This window comes from Artemia franciscana, chromosome 9 (assembly GCF_032884065.1).
Source record: "Artemia franciscana chromosome 9, ASM3288406v1, whole genome shotgun sequence".
NCBI classification, from domain to species: domain Eukaryota; kingdom Metazoa; phylum Arthropoda; class Branchiopoda; order Anostraca; family Artemiidae; genus Artemia; species Artemia franciscana.
In genome coordinates this window covers 20,772,381-20,799,233 of record NC_088871.1, presented here as the reverse complement: position 1 = coordinate 20,799,233, position 26,853 = coordinate 20,772,381, and the positions used below count along the sequence as shown (strand labels likewise).

Here is a 26,853-nt window from a genome sequence, read left to right as displayed (position 1 = left end):
GGGGAAGGTGGCCTCCTCCGATCCCTTGGATTTGTTCCTGGCCTAAACAGCTTTTAACTCTTTCATTCATTTAATCTCAACCAAATTAGCTATATAGTAAAAATAAATCGACCGATATATTTATCACACAAAGGCCGGATTGGACAATTCGCTATTTAATTCGTCACAAAACTAAAATTAAGGTTTTTTGAGTGGGGAGGGGGCAGGGGCAGTTCAAAAAATTCCTCCTTAACATAAATTAATGTTGTAAGTTGATTTATCAGACCCCTATCATTTACGCCCAGAAACGCCCTTGACAGTCTCTTAAGAAAGAGAATAAAAAAAATCTGCCAAAAAAAAAAAAAGAAAAAACAATCTGAACATGAAGATCTAGCAAGCAAATTTAATTATATGATTAATTTTTTCTGAAAACAAGGTTATGACGAAATGATTCGTAAACTGGTCGTGCGAGCAGTTTCATGTCTGAATCTCTAACAGATCGAAAACAAAATCTTGGGCACGGAGGCCACTGGACCAAGGGAGCCAATGTGACTCGAGGTGGGCACCAAATTGACAAGTTTATTTAAAAAAAGATTAAAAAAGGAAAAAGAACGGAGTAAGGGGGCAGAAGTATCTTAGAGGGAGGATCGCCCCATCCAACCCCATGGATCTGTTCCTGGCCTAAATTGCTTTTAACTCTTTCATTCATCTAATTTCAACCAAATTAGCTATAGCCTATAGTTAAAATAGATAGATAGATACATTTAACACAAGAAAGCCTCATTTGGCCATTCGCTGTTTAACTAGTCACAAAACTAAAATTAAGGTTTTTTGAGTGGGGAAGGGGCAGGGGCAGTTCATAAAATTCCTCCTTAACATAAATTAATGATGTAAGTTGCCTCATCATAGCCCCATCACTGACAACCAAAAAACGTACCCTAAATCGACAGGCTCTTAAGAAAAATATTAAAAAAAATCAACTCTGGATCCTGGATCTACCCCTGTCTTCTAACATAATATTTGTTCTACTTTACTTTCATTTTTGATTCGTTCTGATTCTCGCTGTCGCTTGTCTTATAACAGCAAAATTCTTCGTTCTTAACTTTTATTTTGTAGGTAGTTATATATATATATATATATATATATATATATATATATATATATATATATATATATATATATATATATATATATATATATATATATATATATATATATATATATATATATATATATATATATATATATATATATATTATATCTATATATATATATATATATATATATATATATATATATATATATATATATATATATATATATATATATATATATATATATATATATATATATATATATATATATATATATATATATATATATATATATATATATCTGACATTTTAAAGAATCCAAAGTTTTCAATAAGGTCCTTCTATACAGCGAATGCACGGCAGACGGGTAGGTGATATGTGGTCACAATATAAGAACGCAACGCAGTGATATCAGAAGCAAGGGAGGGTAAAGGGGCATTAGTTTTTTATGTAGATATGAGAAAAAAGCAGACGAAAGAAGGCACTCTTAGCAATAATTGTCTATTTAAAAAAGGCTCATAATCAAATGTGATTGGTAATAATAAGAGCCATGAAAATACCTTGTAAGATCCCACATGCCTTACTTTACAGTCTAGAGTACCTTCTCGGCCCAGGATAACACTGACGTTTTGAGGGTCTTCCACAAACTCTGGACGCTCTGCAAAACAATTACGAAAATAATTATATTGTATGCGGGTTAGCTGAATCATTAAAACAATAACTTATGAAAACTATATCTGAAACACTATTAAAAATATCTTATAACAGTTGTGAAGTATTAGTTTTATCTCAAAGTTTTTAAAAAGGTTGCACTTGTAATTTGTTTCGTATTACTTGTGACTCTTTCCATCCGAAACCACAGCCAATTAGAGTGGCGTAGAAGATGCAGATTTTTTTTCCGCCTATTTACCCTAATATTTAGTGTTAAACTTGTATTAACATAGGAGCCATCTATAATCCGTGGGCATTATTCCGTCTAGGACACTCAAATTATCTTTATAATCTACGTCTAGTAGAGTGTTACTTTCTCATTTGATGCCACAGTCTCCAATAGCCTTTATCGTGCTCCTTAGGACAAAGCTCATCAAATGATTCACATAAATGGGGATAAAACACAAACCTGTTTAGCTCCTGATTCAATACAAAACCAGCTTTTAACCTCATTTCCCACCTATATTATTCTTCTATATTATTTTCGTACATAGTACTAATGACTTTAATGTATTTATCTGGTAGACCATACAAGGAAAGAACCTTCTTAATACTCTCCTACTGGCTGAATCAAACGCTTACTCATCATCGATAAAAACGAGGACTTGATTTGTCTGATGACTCTAAAATTTCCCAAGTTTTAATTTAAAAGTAAAAATTCGGTTGACGCATCCTCTCCCCTTCCTAAAACCCCGGCTGTCCTTCTTTTAAAACTTTATTTACAGCATCTTTAAGTTTAGTGGCACACCCAACACAGACCCATCAGGGTGATTTGAACCGCCTTCATGTGGTCAGATGGATTTTTAGACCCCGATGAAGCTGTTGAAAAACGCAGTGGATTTGTTGAATGAAATGTTACGAGATACAAACGTTTATGCCAAAGGTTACATGAGGGTGCGAGAAGCGGAGGATGATGTAAATCAAAGTGTTGCTTAACTGGGACAATAGCCTCCAAGCGTAAAGCTCTTTTATACCGTGCCAGATTGCGTTTAGTATAGACGAGTGCTCATCATCACTCCCTGAATATAACCCTCCTAAATATAATGAAGCATTTGTCCTTCTTAATCTTAACGCTGACGATAGTTTTCTGTCAAACGAAGTGGTTGTAAAAAAATAAGAGATAAAAATGTTGTCAGTTTAAAAAATACCAACCATCGTGTGAAGTCCTTTACCTATCCATTGTTTTATCCAGCTGGAGAGTCAGGGTGGACTGTGGATGTACCACTTCAAACACCTTATGCAAGTCGTCCACAAGTAACCCGACTTGAATTAGTACATGACGGTATCATTTTTCGACCTGAACACGTCAAAAGCCGTGCTGCTGAACTTCATATTGAAACTTTAAGTGAAGGAATAGCAATAGCCAAGGGTGATGGTAATTCTAAGGACTTCGACAAAGGATGTAATTATACAGGCAAATCTGAAGCAGAAGCTGGTTTGGCACCAAAGAACTTAGATATCGGGCCAACAGTAACCAAAACCATAAAAAAGCAAATTTTCAATTTTACAAAGGGGGCTTCTTTTTGTTTAAGGTTTATTTCCTTAAATAAAGTACAGACAAAATTCCTATATTAATCAGAATTTAATCAGCAAAAAAAGTTTAAAATTAAATACATTAATTAGAATTTAATAAGCTAAAAAACACATTTTGTAGGTTGATAAATAAAAGAAAATGTTGTGCTAGAATTTTTTTTTATAAAGATTGATGAAAAGCTAAATAATTTCATAATTTTAAATAAGAGATTTTCAGCCAAGGTGATTCCAATGGTGGACTTCTATTTCAATCTGACGCCATTTTTAAGTCTTTTAGGTATTTTTTTTATGTTCCTATGGGCTAAGTTCGTCTTTTACGAACCATGATATTGCTCGATACGTTGCATTGCCGCTTCAAGGACGACCCCTTCAAAAAAACAAAATTTCAATTGTTGAAAATGGTACGGCAGTTGAACAATAAGAGGGAATTTTTGTCTAACAGCCCGAACCGTTTAACATGAAAAAAAAAAAACGATCTAGATAGTCAGAAGTCTGAGAAAATTTTTTAAGAGCCTTAATTTTGGTTTTTGCAAATGAAGTTTATGTACTATGTTAGTGAATAATATAATCGTTTCTCATGACATCATATAAGCATTTTCTTTCATGATGTTATGCATAGCATAAATAAGATTGTTGAGTTTCCAACACATTGACAATAAATGTAATTTAATGTCTGTTGGAAGTCCCAAAAACGAAAATTTGCATTTGCAATGACTATAAATGATGATTATTTGGAAACAAAACACCTAAACTATGAAATGTAATAAGATGTGAAAATCGACAACCTGGACCATCAATTGCGACAACACCTGAAATACGGCTGTCCTTCGACAAAACCTAGTATCTACATCTGAGTAAGTTCCTAGAAAAACGCGAAAACGTTGTTGTTTAAAGCTGCTTCTTCATTCGTATGATTTTTAGAACCTTACAGCTATAGAAAAATAGCGAATAATTCAATGATTTCAACGATACTAATTACAAGGCCGTAGTCTTTTTTAAAACAAGCGAGAAGGTAGATACTAGGTTCTGTCAGTGTTTTTTCCGAAACTTGAATTTCCACCGACAAAACCTAGTATCTACACTATTTGGAGTCTTAAAAGTTCTAGTATTTAAAAGTATTTAAAGTTCTAGCCTTAAGTAACATTATCAAATCACTTAGAACTCAAGAACGATTGAACAGCCATAAATCTGAAAATGGTGCATAGCTTTTTCACAACGGCTTCCTTTTTTCTTTAGAAATGCCCCTTGGTGTCGAGTCAGGGTCTGGAATTTTCGTATGGTTGAATGACTTTTGCAGAAAGTCTGAAAGCAGCACTTCATCACTGTCAAAGCTGGCGCGGTAAAACATATCTCTTGATCCTTTTCGGAATTCAGCTTCAACAATAGCATTCAGGTGAGGCAACTTCACCTTTTTGTGCTGGCTCTCTTCTTTGAAGTCCAATTCCTGAAAGAGTTGTCCATAATGATGGTATTAACTCCTTTTCTGGATCTATTAACACAAGTTAAAAGATCACAAAAGTCATGTATCTTGCCCATTTTTTTCGTTTTCACGTCGATGTTCCCGTGAATTCCGTGCGCTAATTTATGGGTATGTCCCTTTGTGAGGTATCTCAGAATAATATGCTCCGGCCCAAAAATTTGGTTCACTATTTGTACAAGGGCTGTGTATAAAGCCCAGTTCTTGTTCTGGCCCGTTCAATTGTCCATCCAGAATATGAATGACTTGACGTCTCTTTCACTTGTTACACTGATCACTGAAAAGAGAGAGTCCAAAATGCTCTCCGCTCCTCTGCCTAGGAACGCTTCATGCCATAGCACACAAAATGAGTTTCCTGACCCAAAATATCCTGGATCTTTCGGGTATACCTTTGCAAATGTCTCGTTAAAGACTATCAAACGACTCAAGAAACTTGAGTCTTTAATCCCGGGAACTCGGGAAGCAAGATCACCTTTTGAAGGTCAACTGCATACACTCTTTTATCAGGACCGTCGTTTTCACTTGCATCTTCCTGATACTTGTGAGTAGCTTTCCTAGCCATGTCTATGTGCAGTAGCCATTCGTCTCTCCATGAGCTGTCTAGTTCCTGACCAGGCTCTTCATCATTTACGTCATCATCATTATTTCTCTCTGAATATCTCTCATATGTGGGGCAGGCATCAGACACCGGCATTCTCAGGAATATGTTTATGGTTTTCAAAGTTCATATGTACGATTCGACTGAAATAGCGAAGTCTGGATTCTTTTTCACAAAGTCATCAAACATAAACTGGATTGTCAGCGAAGAAGGCAAGTACTTCACATCCGGAGCAGTTTTTCTCCGGTAGTGGGGGGTACAGGGCTTAAAACTGTTGATATGTGAAGTGACTTTTTCTCTGATTTCCACCGAAATCTTGTGCTGAGTCGCTCTTTCTCCACGGTTTTCACAAACGTTCTGACAAACAATGCCGCTTTTTATCTTTTTGCACAATTCAGTGGTAAGTCCATCAGTTTTCAAGCCAAGAGTGATCACAAATATTTTTTTGCACACTGTGATTTTTGTTGTGAGATGCTCCACAACCTTTGGAAGAAAATACAGCCTCTATTCATTTTTCTTGAATTTCTGTTCGGTGAATTCAACTGTTTGGCGGTTGACGGGGGCCAACCTTACACAACTTGCAAGCCACTTAAGCCTCGACTCATACTGCTCTACCTAAAAGCTATTCCATATCGTAAAACGATTTCCCATGGTAAGCTCTTTGCAGTGCTTCCTACAAAACTGTCCACAAGGGGTTGAATCAATAAACGGATGTTTCCACTTGTCTCGCGTCACCTATTCTTCTCCACTTTTGGCTCTTTTTCGTCCAGGATGGAACGCAAGGCTAGGGACCATCGGTGTGACAGCTGCTGCTTCACTGTTGTCACTAACATTAGGAAGACTTCCTAGTCTGTCGTTCTGCAGATTCAATTACGGGCATTTCAGCAAATGTGGTTGGCAAGTCAGCTGGTTCTGTATCTTGGTTTGTTATTACCATAGCTGGAGTTATCTCGTTAAATATCTCCACATCTATCTCGTCCAGAACAAGGGACTGCATCAAATGGAAGTTTTCTGTGCTATCGCTAACACAAGTTTCCAGCTGTACTTAAGAGAATTCCGTTTCGTGAACTTCCAGTGTGTCTTCCACTACTTCCATCCCATGTGATAAGGCTGTACACTCAGCTTGAAGTTCTTGGTCCTTTTTTTTTCTTTCTCTGGTATACAAATAAATTTTGATAGATGAAACATTATCTAACTCTCCTTTTTTTAATCATCTTTCAACTTTGCTTCCTTGGTATTTATTGGATTTACACCAGTCATCGTATAGGTAAAACAGAACGCGAGAAAATAGTATCTTGAAGGTCGCAATTCCTATAAAGTAAGTTTAGATATGATTCAAGCACTAATCCTGTTGAAATCAATTAGTACAAACAAAGAAAAAAAATGGAAGGTGGAAATATGGAAGGCGGTAATATTGCAGAAGTTACTGAAACTCCTACTGTCATATTTTTTGTTTCTTTTTTTGGGGAACAGCACAATTAAAAACTGATTTGACAGCCAATCTTCAGCCTACTGGTTTATTTCTATTTTTGTGTCTACTGTTTACAAAAACAACCCAGTATACCCAGCCAGTGCCAAAGCTGTACCTACTGACTCATATGATAGTAGCCATGACCTTAAAAAAAGTCTCACCTTTTATCTTCCAGCTCATCCTGTTCTTTTGCTCTCTTTCTAGCGAGAGCTACCAGTAATTTTCCTCTCTCCATTCAGATCTAGTGCAAATAGGTCAGTTAACTAGAATAACTGAATGACAGAGAAATTAGCAAAAAACGCATGTATTGTAGTTTTGTAAACAATGAAAGTGATAATGCTGATGATTTTGCTGCTGGTGGATCGCAGTTTGTCAGATACTAGGTTTTGGAGAAAAAGCAAATTTATAGTATGTACATACTAGGTAAAGCCCGAAAATAAAGCTGAGACCTTGTGTAGATACTAGGTGAGATCTATGAAACTAAGCCTTGGATAAATATTCCGAGTTCACCATTGGATTCCTCGTGGTCTGATTAGGTGGGTTCCACTCCTAACTGAAATTTGATTTTTTGTGTAGATACTAGGTTTTGTCAGAGGACAGCCGAATATGGGAGGTTAAAGCAAATGTCATTGCTAAATTGTCTGAAGTAATCAAAATCCAAAAACGTGTCAAAAATGAAAATGAAGAGCAAAGATATGGGTGGTTAGAAGACATGCGGAAACAACAATTAGAACGTTTGAAAAAATGAATTGAAGAGCAAAGACACACGCAGTTAGAAGACATGCGACACCGAGAATGTGAGTAGTGTACTATACAATAGTTTGGACTAAACACCCTTATTTCGGCAGTAAAGCTTACCTATTGTCCAGACTCTATACTAAAGGCTTGCCCCACTTAAATGTCAGATGAAACTACAGAGGGCACATCTCTATTCATACTTCCATAAGAATCCCATTTGTATATACCTATGAAGCCCTAGCAACCAGCAACAAAAACCAGATCCTACATAAGGCTGTATTTTCAAGGTAATTCATATTAAAAATAAAGTAGAATTCAGAGAGATAACAGTTTGAATATAGTGTTTACCATCAAGTTTTTATTTGACAATATATATTAGCAGAAATAAGTGGTTTGTTTACAGTATTCCAAATTGATAGTGAAGCTGGCAACAGCAGCAATGAAATTAAGACACAAGTACCAACCGTAGCAGTAGAAATTACAAGAAGATTTCGACTAAGCCTTGAGTCGGAGGATATGTATGCGACATATGTTATATCATTAAGCAAATTACAATTGGAGGAGCAGTTATGGGTTGCAACAAAACTTAACATAAAGAATATAAATAGACTTCAATCTGCTTTAAATGCCATAGTGAAATATATTGAGGACAATAAGTTAAAGCATTAAGTGAAAAATGATTGACATATTGTTGTAATTATATAACAAAAGTCTTTCTAAATCGAAAGCGTTTTTCTTTAGGTATTTTTAGTAGGTTACCATTCCTCTCTCTATATGGATATTACCGAAGTAGAACTCGACTACTCCCCTCTCTCTCTCTATAACTATAATAGAACACTCTATGTATCAATCTTAAGTCGGTTTCCTTTTGGCAATGAGAAAGAGCCAACACTGGAAGAATGCTCTATATATGTCCACTCTGCATGTATATATTGGGCAGCTGGTCATCATGTGAGAATTGTACAATTGTTGACGAATATGATGAAAAGTATAGATTATGCAACCGTGTATATTGCATAGAGAATATGCAGTACAAAAGACTGTAATTCCTGTCTTGAAGAGATTTGTGACTCTTACACTAGAGGATTCCTATGCTTCAATTGTCACTTTGATAAGTGTGATCATTGCGACAATACCTATCATGTCATGATCGGAAAGAACCCTAAACGAGACTCTAATGTATTTCTTAGAGACTGGTACCGTCGTAGTTTAAATTGTCTTGGGAGGAAGAATTATGTCTATTCTTCAACTGTTGGAATAGCAAGAGAATTTGGTTTCTACGTCATCATTGTGAAGACAATGGCTACTATGAACACAAACCCACTAATTTTTATTTAGCTGTTACGGAAAGTGACTCTACAATTGAAAACACTCTATGTGATATTACTTCAAATAAGCAAGTTGAAACACGGAAATCTTACAGTGTGAGTGAAAATAGTATCATTGACTTTACAAAGAGATGCAATAAGAGTCAAGTTACATTGTATTGTAGAAAATATGACCCTAACTTTGCACATCAAGAAAAATATACAGTGAATTCAGATGATTTGTCGCCATTATTTGTTTTCGACAGCTACCTATACATAGAAGAAGAAATCTAAAGAGGAGAAAAGGTCATTTTATGTATATATCTATTTTTATTAACAAACAAATTTACAAACACTTTTAGAACATTTTATTTGTTGGAGACTGAAATAAATAGTACAGTTATGGAAGCATAATATCGACTAGGAAGTCATTCAGGCGGGGGTTGTCTACGTAAATGTTGCGAATTACGTTGTAAGTACAGCCACTACATCGGAAAATGAAATATATGAAAACCACAGCTTTTAGTCTTTAAATCCTGCACTCTCTTTCGGTTTTGAATTATAGTTTCTCACTGCTTTCAATAAAATTGTAGAATGAGTATGATAGGCCAAGAGAATTAAAAATTCTATTTTCTTCGCCGTTTAAAAGATCCATAGCCTTGATGGACTGCTATTAACAATGATAATAGGAAATCCGATATTTCAAGGAAATCCGATGGAAAAAATAGGATTTGTATCTGGACATGTACGGATTCATATCAAGTACGCTGATTATGTAATTTGTGTTCATGGTCTAGTAGATTACTGCCTTCCTTCGGGAGTGATTTCCCTGTAGGTTTGTAATTGATTTAATGAGATTAATGCAATATTCTCAGCTAATGGTTGGGCAAAGGCACACTCTAAACGTGCACTCTCTCTTCGTACAATACTCATATCTCCAATGCCAGCTAAGTCCAATACAATGATACCATGAGTTTTCGCAAACATTGTATTGGCTATACCATTTTCAAATATTTGTGGATCTCGATCTAGAGGTTGCATTGTCAACTCATAAAGTGTCCTATAGAATTTATCAAAGGATAAACTATAAAGGGGGATTTCATTTACATTACATACAAGACATGAAAGTCCAAACATTTCAAATTTGTGTGGGCAACTTGTTCACGGTCTTATAACACAAGCACTTTTTTACAATTGCCAATGCCTTTTTGAAGGAATTTCACTACTTATATATAAAGAGTCGATAAAGGTGCATGAACTCATGGGAATATGTCACTGATTGGTGATTGTATGAGGAAGAAGTAGCTTGATATTATTTCCACTAACTATCAATTTTTCCACTGCCAAAGTAAAGGAACTCACAACCTGTTGCTTTCGCCGCTAAAGTCTTGCTGAGATGAGAAAGACTGTTACATGGGGTTATGTAGTAAGTTCCTTTCGTAAAATCAAATTGGATGGAGCAAGCATTAATTTTATGTCCATCTTTATATTCGGTTGTATATATATATATATATATATATATATATATATATATATATATATATATATATATATATATATATATATATATATATATATATATATATATATATATATATACGCAAAGTCTAGAGAAATAAATCACATCACCTTACGTAACCCTCTTTGATTTTATTCAGAAAAGTACTTACAGAAATGAGAGAAAAATAAATTTTACCATTGGAAAACTCTCGAAATAATAGCCTAGGGAGTGATGCATTCAAAATATAACTAATAATGAATAAAAAAGGAATTTGGTTCGTTTCTAGTACCACATAAGGCCCCACTTCCTCCCCCAGTCATTGTTTTGTTTTGATGTCAACCAATAGGTTTGATTGTTTTAATTCAACCCTCTTTGATTAAGCGTATATCACTGTTAACTAATATGTTTCTATTCTTCTTTTCATATTGGCTTTAATATTATTATCTTCCATGTGACTTTCTTCAAAAAGTCAAAAATCTTTCTATTCACATATTTAAACCAGTCTTCCAAAGACTAGCAAAATAAACCTTAAGAATAATTATTCCTTGATAACATTCGAATATACTTAATGCATTCAGATCTACAAATTAGATTAAAAAGTCCAAACCAAACCAACTAGGCTGTGAGTCTAAGCGTTTTTCAGTTCAATATGTGCATTTGTTGGAAACACATTGGATAAACGAATTTTTTCAACATAAATTTGATTTAAGAAGTTTTGATTTGTATATTACTTAAAGGAAAAAATAAAATAGGTAAGACATATATAATTCTTAATTACTTACATTTGAAAATTGTTTGTTAGTTTTGAAAGCTGTTTCAAAACTGATAGTGTTACTGTATTAACATGCAGTTTATATACAAAAAGTATGTCACTGAACAACTTTTCTGTTTTTTTACGCTCGTACATTAAATTGTTGGACCTGAGTTCCAAATATGAACATGATTTTCAACTACTGTCCATCTGACATTTAACTAGGCCAACCCTCAGGTGTAGAGTCTGGACTATAGGAAAGCTTTAGTGTCCAAATAAGGGTGTAGAATCTGAACTATTGTATATCTCACTACTCATTTGAGCAATTCAAAAATGAAAACTGAGATTAAATACACACGCGGGTAGAAGAACAGCGGTGGCGTGCCAAAAATGAAAATGAAGAGCAACGATAAACATGGTTAGAAGACATGTGACACTGAGCATTGGAGCAAGTCAAATATAGATATGAAAAGCAAAGACACACGCGGTTAGAAGTCATGCGATACCAAACCTGTGAGCAAGTCAATTAAAATCAACCTGGACAGCAAGAAACAGAACGTATCAAAGTTGATAATGATCCCAATCATGATTTTGTTTGTGATTTTGACATGCATAAGCCTATCAATGCCTATCATACCTTTGTTTAAAAAAAACAAAGGTTTGGCGATATGTATTTCATAATGATTAAGGACAAGCTGAGGTAAATAGAACCAAATAAATTGAAAGTGATAGCGATGATTATTAGGTTTTGCATTTTGACATGGATAAGGTCATCAATGCCTACCATACCTTTGAAAATCAAAACCTGGATAAATAAATTGTTGGATGAGAAACGAAAGTGTTTTTCCCAATACCTGAAAAATTAAAAGAAACAAAGTTTCGGCGATATGTCTTTCATAATGACAAAAGACAAGCCGAGGCAAAAGAAGAAGTTTGTGTCCCATCACCTGAACAATTAAAAGAAACAAAGATTTGGCGACATGTCCTTCATAATGACAAAAGACGAGTCGAGGCAAAAGAAGAAGCTTTTGTCCTACCACCTGAACAATTAAAAGAAACAAAGGTTCGGCGATATGTATTTCATAATGACAGAAGACAAGCCGAGGCAAAAGTTAAAGGTCCAATAGAAAAATTGTTTTTTTTAAAAAGGCCCTTATTCTAATTTAAGGTCCATTTGGACGTCTTGACATTAACAAAAGGCTCAAATTGTCTGCGTTTAGAAGACAAGCGACAGCGAGAATCTATATAAAAAAGCTTGCCGCGTGCCAGGACTAGGAACCGAAGACGAAGCCACCGGGCTCCTGGTACTACATATATATATAAATATATATATATATATATATATATATATATATATATATATATATATATATATATATATATATATATATATATATATATATATATATATATATATATATATATATATATATATATATATATATATATATATATATATATATATATATATATATATATATATATATATATATATATATATATATATATATATATATATATATATATATATATATATATATATATATATATATATATATATATATATATATATATATATATATATATATATATATATATATATATATATATATATATATATATATATATATATATATATATATATATATATACCTCAGAGGGTTTTTTAACGCCTCTTAAACGTAATTGGAGGGCCATATCCTCCTCGTTTCTCTTCAAAAGAATTCATGAATTTAACCTATCTCAATGAAAAAAAAACAGTGTAGGACCTGGATAAAGTCCTTTTCAGATTAAATAAAAAAAAAGCTTACCTGAAAGTAAGTAGCGACATTAAAACTTAAAACGAACAGAAATTACTCTGTATATGAAATGGGTTGTCCCTTCCTCAACGCCTCGCTCTTTACGCTAAAGTTTTTAATTGTTTTAAAAAGTAGAATTGTGGCAAAGAGTCAAACTTTAGCGTAAAGAGTAAGGGATTACGGAGGGGACAACCCATTTCGTATACGGAGTAATTTCTGTTCGTCTTAAGTTTTAATGTCGCTCCTTACTTTCAGTTAAAAAAATTAGTTTTTTTATTTAATTTCTGAACGTATTTGAATTAATGCATGATTGATTTTGGCTCTCCGCACATAAATTATTAAAATGAAATTTGCATATTAATTCTGTTTTTGGCTAAATGGCTTTCTATTAGTTTTGATCAGACGATTTTCAGAAATAAGGGTTGGGGAAGGTGGCCTAGTTGCCCTCCAATTTTTAGGTTACTTAAAAAGGCAACTATAACTTTTAATTTTTAACGAACGTTTTTATTAGTAAAAAATATACGTAATTTAAGAATTAGAGGGTTTGTCCCCCCGTTAATACCTCGCTCTTTACACTAAATCTTAAATTTTGTCCAAATTCCTTAAGAATGACTCCTGAATCAGAAAGGCCGTAGAATAAATAGTTGAAATTTCTAAAAATACTTTAGCATAAAGAGCGTGGTATTTATCTCCTCCTAAATACCTCGTTCTTTATGCTAAAGTATTCGCAATAATCTCTGTTCGTTTTAAGTTTTAATGCTAGTCCTTACTTTCAATTGAAAAAACTTTTTCATGTTTAGTTTTTCATTTTTTTTTTTATAGTAATGCTAGAAAATCCTGCGACCTTTTCATTGAATTTCTCTTCCCCCATGACATATACCTCCAAGGAAAGAAACCCCCAAATAGTATCCTCCCCTCAACCCCACCCCCAAACCAAAAAAATCCCCCTGAAAACGTCTGTACACTTCCCAATAACCATTACTGTAAGTAAACACTGGTCAAAGTTTGTAACTTGCAGCCCCTCCCCCAGGGACTCTGGGGGAGTAAGTCATCTCCGAAGACATAGTTATTATGGATTTCGACTATGCGGAACAAAATGGCTATCTCAAAATTTTGATCCGTTGACTTTGGGAGAAAATGAGCGTGGGAGGGGGTCTAGGTGCCCTCCAATTTTTTTGTCAATTAAAAAGGGCACTAGAACTTTTCCTTTTCGTCAGAATGAGCCCTCTTGCGACATTCTAGGACCACTTGGTCGATACGATGAACCCTGGGGAAAAAAACAAACAAATAAACACGCACCCGTGATCAGTCTTCTGGCAAAAAATACGAAATTCCACTTTTTCTGATTTGAGCTTGATAAGAAATTTTTGCCACAGGGTTCTCTGATACGCTGAATGCGATGGTGTGATTTTCGTTAAGATTCTATGACTTTTAGGGGGTGTTTCTCCCTATTTTCCAAAACAAGGCAAATTTTCTTAGGCTCGTAACTTTTGTTGACAAAGACTAAATTTGATGAAATATATATACTTAAAATCAGTATGAAAATCCGATTCTTTTGATGTATCTTTTAGCATCAAAATTCTGTTCTTTAGAGTTTCGTTTACTATTGAGCCGGGTCGCTCCTTACTACAGTTCGTTACCACGAATTGTTTGATTTACACTTTTGCTCTAAATGACAGTCATCGAACTTTACAAGCCTTTGAAATTCCCGCTGAAAATACAATGCAAAGTCGCTGGAAAGTCATTGATTGGTAATAAGCTTACAAAGGTATTACAGAAAATACAGGAAATTATTCAGTAAGCTCTCTACGGATGAGGATAAGGTTCGGGGGTAAAGAACTGTTGCAAATCCCTTAAGACTAGTATTTCTCAACATCTAATATACAAGCTCTAAGCATTAGCATTCTGGGGGATTACTTGAATTTGATTCAATTAAATAAAAGTGGCAAAAATTTTGAAAATCCTGGATGGGTGCCTAGTTCCATATCTCAATAGCATGACGGAATTGAAAAAAAAATATCAAAAATACTAGAAAGGGGACAGTTAAGCTATATTAAACAGTTAGAATCTAATGACAAAATATTCAAATATTCAAACAAATAAATAATAACAAATAAATAATATTCAAACAAATAAACGTTTGTTACTGCGAACTGTGTGCTATTAATTGGTATGGTGTTGTTTTTCTTTTGTTGATTTTATAACAAATAAAAATACACCCCTCGAACTAAAACAAATTCCAGGAACGCACAAATGGAGCTCTGGTCCTTAGAAGACCTAGGGAGTATCCTTTCTCCTGTTTGCGTTAATTACTGTTCATTTTAAATTTGATTTTACTGTTCATTGTAATTTCTCTTAGTTTTCTGTAATTTTTGTTCATTTCAAGCTTGAATTAATCTTTGACCTTACTTCTGCTTGCCTTTGGTTTCAAATACATTTTTTGCCTTTTAAATTTCTTTAAAAAGCTGCTTTTGTGGATTTATTTTTAATTAGATACAAATAGAAGCTATAAAAACACGCAAAAAATGTCTACTATCAACCGAAGGTCATGGGGAGTGCTTGTGGTCTTGTAGTAAGACGGAACAGAAATTTTACTTCTGCTTGCCTTTGGTTTCAAATAGCTTTTAACCTTTCTTTAAAGGACTGCTTTTGTGGATTTATTTTTAATTAGATACAAATAAAAGCTATAAAAACACGCAAAAAATGCCTCCTCTCAACCAAAGGTCATGGGGAGTGCTTGTTGTCTTGTAGTAGGATGGAACAGAAATTTTACTTCTGCTTGCCTTTGGTTTCAAATAGCTTTTAACCTTTCTTTAAAGGACTGCTTTTGTGGATTTATTTTTAATTAGATACAACTAGAAGCTATAAAAACACGCAAAAAATGCCTCCTCTCAACCAAAGGTCATGGGGAGTGCTTGTTGTCTTGTAGTAGGACGGAACAGAAATTTTACTTCTGCTTGCCTTTGGTTTCAAATAGATTTTAACCTTTCTTTAAAGGACTGCTTTTGTGGATTTATTTTTAATTAGATACAAATAGAAGCTATAAAAACACGCAAAAATGCCTCCTCTCAACCAAAGGTCATGGGGAGTGCTTTTTGTCTTGTAGTAGGACGGAACAGAAATTTTACTTCTGCTTGCCTTTGGTTTCAAATAGCTTTTAACTTTTCTTTAAAGGACTGCTTTTGTGGATTTATTTTTAATTAGATACAAATAGAAGCTATAAAAATACGCAAAAATGCCTCCTCTCAACCAAAGTTCATGGGGAGTGCTTGTTGTCTTGTAGTAGGACGGAACAAAAATTTTACTTCTGCTTGCCTTTGGTTTCAAATAGCTTTTAACCTTTCTTTAAAGGACTGCTTTTGTGGATTTATTTTTAATTAGATACAACTAGAAGCTATAAAAACACGCAAAAAATGCCTCCTCTCAACCAAAGGTCATGGGGAGTGCTTGTTGTCTTGTAGTAGGACGGAACAGAAATTTTACTTCTGCTTGCCTTTGGTTTCAAATAGCTTTTAACCTTTCTTTAAAGGACTGCTTTTGTGGATTTATTTTTAATTAGATACAAATAGAAGCTATAAAAACACGCAAATAATGCCTCCTCTCAACCAAAGGTCATGGGGAGTGCTTGTTGTCTTGTAGTAGGACGGAACAAAAATTTTACTTCTGCTTGCCTTTGGTTTCAAATAGCTTTTAACCTTTCTTTAAAGGACTGCTTTTGTGGATTTATTTTTAATTAGATACAACTAGAAGCTATAAAAACACGCAAAAATGCCTCCTCTCAACCAAAGGTCATGAAGAGTGCTTGTTGTCTTGTAGTAGGACGGAACAGAAATTTTACTTCTGCTTGCCTTTGGTTTCAAATAGCTTTTAACCTTTCTTTAAAGGACTGCTTTTGTGGATTTATTTTTAATTAGATACAAATAGAAGCTATGAAAACACGCAAAAAATGCCTTGTTTCAAATGTAGGTCTCGGGGACTACTTGTTGTAGGACGGAACAGGAATTTCAAAAATTCAGTTCTCAGGGTTAGGAAATATAAAAGTAAATAAATATATATTATTTAATTATTCATTTGGAAAAGATGGAGTAAAAATATATTCGAGGGTGGGGGTGGTATTAACTAATTTTAGGGTTGGGAAAGACATCCTACCTGGGCCTAATTCGTGTATACCCATGCCTTTTGCTACCTATGGCTTTTGCCTATGGCTCTGCAAATACAAATAATGTCCAAGTCAGGGAAGACATATGCTCGATCACGAAGAGGCTCTATAAAAGGTCACATTTTTCAATTTAACTTTGAAGAAGCTGAGCCTTTCATTAACACGAAGCACAAGTTCTCTGTTTAAAGGCTTGTCTTTGCTTGGAACCTCTTATGTGTGTGGCCATACCTACGTTTTGTATGGAACCGAATTGTGGAACCGAAAAGGGAAAAATCCCTTTTTCGAAAGCTCTTCCCGCGTAAAATATCCCTTCCCTACTAGGAAAATTCCCACCAGAAAATTTTATTCTTGGTGAAAATTCCCTCTGGAGAATTTTTACGGTCGAATCCCGTGGAAGATTTTTTCTTAGCACACTTTTATTTGAAAGATTAATTTATAATAGTTTTTAAAATTATTTCAGGAATCCTCCTCCATGGAATATTCTTCCTGAAAATGCCCCCCTGACCCTTTAGTAGAAAGCTTTACTCACAAAAAAATCTCTCTGGAGAGTATAACCCTTTGAAAACTCCCCCATGGAGAATTTAACCCCTGGAAATATCCCCGGAAAGAAACTCTGGAAGAAACTCCAGCCCGGTAAAAAATGTCACTTCGTAAAATTCCCATTAAAATCTCCAAATACAAAATTGAGTCGGCAAAGAGGAAGTAAGACAAACAGAAAGAAATTCTCTTAGTGTAAAATTGCCCTTGGAAAGTTCACCCCCACCGAAAACTTCTCTCATTACGGAAAATTGTCTCCGAGGAAAACCGGCGAAAAATCCCCCTAACTGAAAGATGTCTGTATACTTCCCAATAACAAATACTTTATATAGACAGTGGGCAAATTTTTTGACTTACAGACCATTCCTCAGGGGTTGTGGGGGATTATCTTTCCTCTAAAGACATTGTTACTGGGCTTTCCAACTATGCTGAACAATATGTTTTGACCGGACGAATTTTAAGATAAAAGAGGGGTGAGAGAGGGGCTAGTTGCCTTCAAATCTTTGGTCACGAAAACGAGTACTAGAACGTTCATTTTTCATTCAAATGAACCCTTTTCCGATGTTCTAGGACTATTGGTTTGATGTGATTACCCCTGGGAAAAATATAAACAAATTAACACGCATCCACGATCTTTCTTCTCGCAAAAAAAAAACAACAAAAAAAACGCAAAAACATCACAGTTTTGCAGATGGGAACTTGGGATTCCCGGATACGCTAAATCCGATGGCGTGATTTTCATTAAGATTCTTTGACTTTGAGGGAGAATTTTCCCCTTTTTGAAAACGAAGTAGATTTTCTCAGGCTCGTTGGTTTTGATGGGTAATACTGAACTTAACAACTTTTATTTATTTGGAATCAGCATAATAATCTTATTCTAAAATATTCATTGATATCCATTTTATAGAGTTTTGGTTACTATTGAGCCACGTGGCTCCTTAGTTATAGTTCGTTACCACGAACTGTTTAATCAGTGTGGAATTTTATCTTTTTTTATCTTCGAAAACTTTTCTTATGTCTTTCTACTTTTAAATTTAAAACTACTTTACTAATTTTTCATGACATGAGATTGTTCCCCAATAGCATTGCAAATTCAAGAAAAACTTTTTTGAAAGGGAGGGGGGTTAGGGGGGTTGACTTTTAAAATACAATTGTTAAATTATTTCTTTGACAGAAACAAAGATATCCGTAAAGTATATCCCATGATGAAAGGTGCAAGGAACCAAAAGGAGGTATGTTCTCTCAGGAGGGAGAACATGGCATCAAACAGTAAGCTGTACAAAAAATAAGTTCAATCCTACTTTCTAGAGATAACAGTGCTATACTGTTGCTTTTTTTTAGTTTGATTATCGTTACCCTCGCTTACCTGACTGACTTACCGTGAATGTTCAAAATTCGTGAATGTCGACATTCACCGGTGAATGTCCGAAATACCTTTTTTCTCTTTGGATTTAGTCAGCGTTGCCAGTCAACTTTTTAATTTAATGTAAGGTTTGATGGAGACGGTTTAAATTAGATTAGGTATGTTTAGCTTACATTAGGTTTTAAACACATTTAGAATATTTATAAACAAATTTAGCCTAACTTAATCTAGTCTAACCTATCTTAGACTAACATAATCTGAACTAGCCTAACTTCAGCTTTTACCGTCACAGCTTGCATAAGACTGAAAAAGCTGACTCGCGAAGCTAATTGAATCCAAGCAGAGAAAAAAGAATTTCGGACTCATCGGTGAATATCGACACTGCCTAGATTAAATAAAAAAAAAGTTAAAAATGTTTTTTAACTGAAAGTAAGGAGCGACATTAAAACTTATAACGAACAGAAATTATTCCGTATATGAAAGGGGTTGTCCCCTACTCAACGCCTCCCTCTTTACACTAAAGTTTGTCTTTTTCTTACAACTCTTCTTTTTAAAACAATAAAAAACTCTAGCGTAAAGAGCGAGGTGTTGAGGAGGGAACAGCCCCTTTCATATACAGAACAATTTCTATTCGTTTTAAATTTTAATGTCGCTCCTTACTTTCAGTTAAAAAACAATAATAATTTCTTAACGTTTTTGAAATAATGCAGGTGTTGATTTTGGCTTTTTGATTGGATTATTTGGAGAAAAAGGGGCGGAGGAGGTGGCTATTTTCCCTCAAAATTTTGGCTACTTAAAAAGAGCACTAGAGCTTTTAGTTTTATTTACGAACGTTTTCATTAGAAATAAATAGACGTAACTTACGAAATAACCTCCCTAACGAACTGCTATATTTTTATTATTTTATTACGTGTATGAGGGGGTTTGCCTCGTTGTTATTCCTTGCTTTTTACGCTAAAGTTCGAATTGTGTTTCAGTTCTTTAAAAATGATCCCTGAATCACAAAGGCCGTTTAATTAGAACCAATAGCGCTTTTGAAATTACTAAAACTACTTTAGCGCACAGGGCGAGGTATGGAGGAGGGGGCGAGCCCCCTAATATACGTAATAATTTCTGTTCGTTTTAAGTTTTAATGTTGCTCCTTACTTTCAGTTGAAAAACTTGTTTTTTATTTTATTTCTGATTGTTTTTGAAATAATGCTGGAAAATCCAGTGACCCCTTCATGGAAATCCTCTTCTTCCATATAAAGCTTACGTTTGATCGGGTGAAAATTCCTTTGATTTATCTATTGGTATCAAAATTTCATTTTTTAGAGTTTTGGTTGGTATTGAAACGGGTCGGTCCTTACTTACAGTTCGTTGCCAGAAACTGTAGTCATAATGTGAAGTCATAAGCAAGAAACTCTCTTGGGTAGGGGGGAGGGATTAACAGGTGAGGATGGAATTGTCTGGGATAATTTCCCAGGGAAGAGTTTTACGTGGGAGGGACTTTCTCTGGAGGAATTTTTCGAGGGTGGAGGGATTTCTTACTGAGTAAGGGGGGAATTTCCTGGAATTACTTGAAAAACGATCAGAAATTTAGTTTAAATAAAAGTTTTTTTCTGCTGAAAGTAAGAAACAACATCAAAACTTGACATAGAGAAATTATTTCCTTTATATGGGTGAATGCCCCTCGTCAATATCCTACTCTTTATGCTGAAGTTCAGCCTTTGGTCTCAATTGTATAAGAACGAATTTTAAAATAGAAGGGCCGTGTAATAAGAATCAAAAACTTTTTAAAACTGCTTAAAAACTTTAGCGTGTGAGAAAGGGGCATTGAGGAGGGTGCATCCCCTCAAACACGGGAAAATTTCTGTTCGTTTTAAGCTTTAATGTTGTTCCTTACTTTCAGTGGAAAAAACTTGTTTTTTATATAATTCAACTCTAAGTATCCAGCGATTCGTGCTAAAAGTAACTAAAACTTTAAAAAGGTAATTTTGATCATAACGTATGTATATTCATTCAAAAAATCACTTTTTTTGTATATAAAACCCCTCCCTTTATGCTATGTTGTGACTCCCCTCCCCTATTGCTTCATGAGAATTCTCTAGCGTAAGATCAATGGTATGAGAAATTTTCCTACAGTGCCTCGAGATTTGAAAAGCACTTGCATTGAAATATGACTTTCGAATTCAAGTGTATTAAGGCTTATGTTCCCTGAACAATCTTTAGTATTTTATTTTTCTGCTCTTTTACAGTTTTCATATATCAACAAAAAAAAAGGCAAATTTGAAATTATGTAATATTTCACAATCAACTCTATCCATTCGCTGAATTACATTTTTAAAATGTAGCCTACAGGGTATCTTAGATTGAAAGTACTTCGAAAACTGGTTAAAATTCATTTCAAAAAGAAAAGTTTACGATTTTTAAAGCAAGCTCACCAATAAAGAGTTCGAATAAAACTCCGGCTCTGTCAATGGACCTGAGACTAATAAATCCAGTTATATAAATATTTCATTCATTTCATGCAATTTTGTGCAAGCTACAAATATAGGAGTTCTGTAAAATCGCTTGTTTCAGGGGGAACATATAATTACAGACTGGGTATAAGTGCTGCAGTTGAAAACGCTCCATTAATGCACTAGCTAAACTTTAGCATAAAGAGGGTGCCGGAGCCAGCCCCCTTCTTATATGGCATAATTTACAATCCTCTTAATACTAATCCTGTTTTACTTTAAATTAGTAAGAGAATTATTTGATTAGTTTTTGATTAATAAGTGCTTATTGAGTCTTTCGGAGTTATTACTTTTATGTTCATTGGATTAATTTGTGTTAAAGTAAATGAATAAAACGTATCTTTGTGCAAAGGCCTTTAGCTTATTCTGGTTGAGTGTTTTTTCTTGCCATAGTGATTGTGACTCTCAGGCGTAGGAACAATGCCGTAGGATTAAATGGTAAGATGCGATTCTATTTGAGTCAAAACTGGTTTCTTTGCTCATCAAGTAGATGCCACCTTAAGCTGCTCAGCCATACTAACTGAAGACGAAATGTGTCAAACAGGGTTTACCGCTTTGTCAATATTAGCCTTTATGCTTACCAGTAATCCGATGATGAGTATGATGCTTGTATCCAATAATGGAACGGGTTAGAAAATAAAGGAGAAAGACAGTAACGCTGTTAGAATTCATTTCCTCCACTTCCTTGTCCAAGTTCTTACTTGGTACTGAATGAATACCGTGACTGATTTTCGTGTAAAAGAAACAACTATCGTGTTATTGCTTTATAGGGTCTATTTGCGCAACTGTATTTAAAAGAAAAGGAAGAACTAATAAGGGAACTGGAATGGTAAGTGAAAGTGATCTGGAAACAGGTGCAACTTAAATTACTTGATAACCTGGCGTGCTTTGTAAATTACTTCTAACAAGATGTTAAGATATTAATCACTATTAATCACAAGTGTAAGACATTGTGCATAGATAAAAGCTTAACTACCCTTATAAAAAGAGTTAAATGAAACAAAAATGTTCGAGTCTTGATGATAATATATATAGATCTTGACAATGACATATAGTTCACACAGTGGTATAAAGAAGTATTCAACAGATTAAGACTAATAAGTTTGATGGAGGGACTTGGGTTTTTGAGCCTAGTGCGCTTTGCTAATTGGCTAATAATTTAGAGTAAATTAACAACAATTAAGAGTCACTTGATGACCCTTCTAAGGTAGGAGCTTCTCAAATTAGAATCAAAGCGTCTCTCAACTTAAAAATATCACTTCGGCCATTTTTAATGTATTTTGTTTCATTTTTTTTCAAGTGAAGCTTACCACTACTATTTGAAAAACACAATTCTCATTTGTTTTCATAGCAAAATAGTAATTTGCATCCCTATTTCTGGCACCAGGGCTGCGTCGCCCTTTTCACTTCACATGCTCAAATTTAGCACTGAGTCCGATAAATTCAGAAATCTTCTGTCGATAAACAACCAAGAAAATAATTTTTCTTCCAAAATTAATAGAAACTCAAGGCTACTTATCTGCATATTTCTAGGCAAATAAGGTGTTTTTCATATCTGTGAATAAACTTAGTAATATCCTATTCACAAAATATCACCCCAAATTATTTTAAGTATGCTCTGGTGGTTTATTTGAGCTCTTCGCCAGTTTGTAGTCGTTTCCTTGAAGTCACTTCTGAAAGTTGGGGTATAACAGTTCAAAATAGGGATGAAACCTTTTAATCGACAGTGAACAGTTATAATAATTTTTAACTGGATATTTTGAACACATATACAGTGTTCATCATCAGCAGTAAAACAGTTTTACTGCTGATGATGAACACTGTATATGTGTTCGAAATATCCAGTTAAATTTTTTATATCTGTTCACTGTCGAATAAAAAGTTTCATTCCTATTTTGAACTGTTATACTTTTGTCATGGAAAGGCAGTGTGGTCTTCGAAGTTATCTACGAAAGCTGTGGTATTTGGTAGGTGATGAAACCGGGGTTTAATGTGGCTTGTCAGAAACGAAATGACAATCCCAACAACAGATACACATAAATTTTCACTAAAAAATATAGATTTTCTATAAATGTGCAATAACCGCAAGGCTATGGCAAACGATTATTGCGAAGAATAACTCGCATTGCTTGTGATGTTTCTGACATTAGGAGCAGTAAACACTGTAGATTGTTATTTTGAAACTTTGCGACGCTTACGGAGGGTTATTATTAACAGAAAAATAGAATCCTGACTTTTGGAGCTGTTCTAAATCTATGACAATCCCAGCCTCACAGTGCTTGTATGATGAAATAGCTCCGTGAGTAATTTAAATGGGACATTTTCGAACACCCACCATATAGCACCCTTATGAGCGAAGTGACACACGTCTTTTCACTGAGTTCCAAAAATAGCATGGGGCCGCGCCTCCACATTGGACAAGAGCTCAAAGAAATCTTGACAATGTAAAATTATCGGTAGTGACATTCTGTGGAAGTAACAGTTTTCTTCCCGTATTATTTTTTTTTAATGAAGTTTTTCTCGGGGAAGTAAAGAACGAAGTTGGAACTTAACAGAAATTAATGTTTCTTATCCTATGCAAAATATGTCCATAAAACTAGTGCAAAAAATGACTGTGGGTATTTCCTTATAACTTTAGGATTATGCAAAACTAATGCTTTACTGAAAACACAAAACCCAAACATAAGAATCAAGAATACCTTATTTATCCTAAAACACTTTATGTTTCTGCAACAAAAGAAATCCTTCATATACATATTTTTTATATTCACTGGTCCAATTTCCAAGCTACATTGTGTGTTCGAATAGTTTGCTTCAAGTTTTAAAGCAAGCAATTTATTGAGAAATAAGAAATAAGTAATAAGAAAAAAACGAAAAATATAGTACTAAACAGAAAAATCCGTAAGCTTTTGATTATAACATGGAGCTATATCCAAGTCCAGAAGAGGGGAGGGGGTAGCTCGGATGAAGTCATTTTGGAAAAAAAAATTACGAAATCCTATATGTAGAAGTTTCTGAATAAAATGAAGTAAGAAATTTGGCATTATAGTTTTTAGTTACAAAAGGAGTTTTGTATCAAGATTACCGAAAGTACAAAGGCCATTGTAGCCCTAATTGTAGCAATAAACTCAAACGAGCTTCATTTTTGGCATACAAAAACTACCTAAAAACAACCTGTCTGCTTTAGTACCGATCGGGAGAGGGGACGGGGAAGGAAATCATTTGCCTCCCCCTGCAGATATTTAAAAAATACCCGTTTGCTGTTTTTTGTTCAAAATATTCTTTTTGAAAAAGAAAACCCACAAAATACTCGTGAATGGGTGCCACTGCCAGCTGGTCTCTTAAATGTGAGTCGCTTGCCTTCCATCCAATAATAGAAGTTATCAGAAATATAGTCAAAAAACATTTTACAAACAGGCCAATTTGAGGAATGGACGAGTAAATTACTATTTTTATGTAGAACTTGGGTCACAAACTTGGAGATAATATCTTGTCATTGAAATAGCTTTCAAGAACTGAGTGAAGGACACTGAAGTTCTTTAGCCCCCCCCCCCGTTCAGGAAGGTGCATTGGGCTTTGCTCCTCGAAATCCTAAATTTTTCAGGATTTCTGGATATTTCTTATTCCAATTGTCAAATGAAATATTTAATTTTTTATAATTTTCCCCCTCCCGTAAAAAAATTCATACGGGAGTGCCCGCCTGGGGAGACAGAAATGGCAGCTAATAAGAATTGTTAGCAAGCATTTACAAGAAACGTATTAATTGGGCAGGAAATAAAAAAAATAAGCTAGGAAAGAAAATACATACTCGACTCTAATGACCTGTTAGTGAATATGTTTATAAGAAATCAAAACAGAATTGAGCCCTTAGCCATCTCCCTACAATTTTCCAGTGGCCTGCTAGCGCAGAGGAAAAATAAGGGCATAAATATTTCTGTTTTTGCGGAATTATAAAAAAATATTTCTAAATTGTTCCATGGAATCCTTATAAGAGTTAATATTTCCAATTAGCACCACTTAATTAATTGCTTTCTACTTAGAAATTTCTTTCAAACATGTTTTAAAATTTTTTGCTTGTATGGGCTCCGGAACCTTCTTTACTATGCTTCTGCTAGTGCCGCAGCTATGACGGCAAACTTAAAACCTCTGGTTGGAGGCCATTTGAATGATGGGGATTTCAACTGCAGGATTGTGTGTCTCCTATCCTTTTCCACTCTGGAAATGGCATCCAAAAATCATTCTTGGTAGTATGTTACACTCCGTTATAGCATTATGAAGACAAACTCATAAAAAATACAGAGATACGATCATTAACCCTTTAATGAGCCATTAAACATCTCTCAAAGAAGTCCCAGTAGCCTAATAGCAATGACGAGAAAGATAAGAGACACATCAATGCCATCCATGCACAAATTTGATTATTCTATTATTGAGGAACCGTCTTTATTAATATTTTTTTTTTATTCGCTAGTCTGCTTTATGCAATTGTGGATTTAAACAAATAGCCATTATATTAAAAATGTATAACTCACTGTGCGTTTTTCGATAATATGAGGCAGGAGCAATATGTATTATTTGTTGCCCTAGCAATAAATATATAAATGAGTTTTCGTAAGATATTGTAAAACTGATCACCTTTCTTTTAGCACTGCAGGAACTCTCATGCAATAATAAATTGGAGTACCATCAGGAAAAGGTGTTGTGTGTTATGAAGTTACTTCACGGATACTTTCTATCTGACATCTTACCTGTGCCCCGTGATTCTGTGAAATTTTTTTTAATAACTAGACACTTCTTATCCCCATCTCATATATATTTTTTTATTTAGTCCCTTACGAAAAAACTACTATTATCAACCCCCAAGGTTTTTGACGGCCCTGTGTCGAAACAATCCATTAAGAAGTAACAAATATAATTATTTTTCAGCATCTTGATAATGCAGATCAACTTTTTCTTCTTGAATTTCCCAATTTCCTATACGCCTTTGGTTGTTTTTCTTCCTTTTTTTTACAGTCAAGAAATGTAGTATTCTGTTACTTGATATACTTTTCAATATATGCTGATTGTTTGATTACATAAACTGCTTCTAAAATATCCAAATATGACTTTGTTAATTTTGTGAAGCTGGCATCATAACATAATAGAAAATTAAATAAATAAACTTTTGGGAAAAAGCTTAAGTTTTAATCTAACTAAATAAGCTTGGGGGACAAGCTTTAACTTCCACTTTACTTTACTCCAGCCCTCTAATGTTCCATGCATTTTTGCCATGTGTCACTCTTGTCTTCACTGTGCACCCATAAGTTGAATCAATGATGGTAAAAAAAAAGCCCCAGT

At 34.3% G+C, this 26,853-nt stretch overlaps 1 protein-coding gene across 1 annotated transcript in view; it reads right to left on the bottom strand.

The window, feature by feature from the left end:
- The window catches only part of LOC136031140 (lachesin-like), a 129,929-nt gene extending 107,696 nt beyond the window's left edge, over positions 1 to 22,233 (bottom strand). Inside the window, exons 1-2 of the mRNA XM_065710460.1 lie at positions 22,098 to 22,233; positions 1,634 to 1,731 (exon numbers count right to left, since the gene is read on the bottom strand). Coding sequence (XP_065566532.1) covers positions 1,634 to 1,731; positions 22,098 to 22,188 — 189 coding nt within the window. The 5' untranslated portion in view covers positions 22,189 to 22,233. The remainder of the gene's footprint in view (positions 1 to 1,633; positions 1,732 to 22,097) is intronic.
- Between the last annotated feature and the right edge of the window lie 4,620 nt (positions 22,234 to 26,853).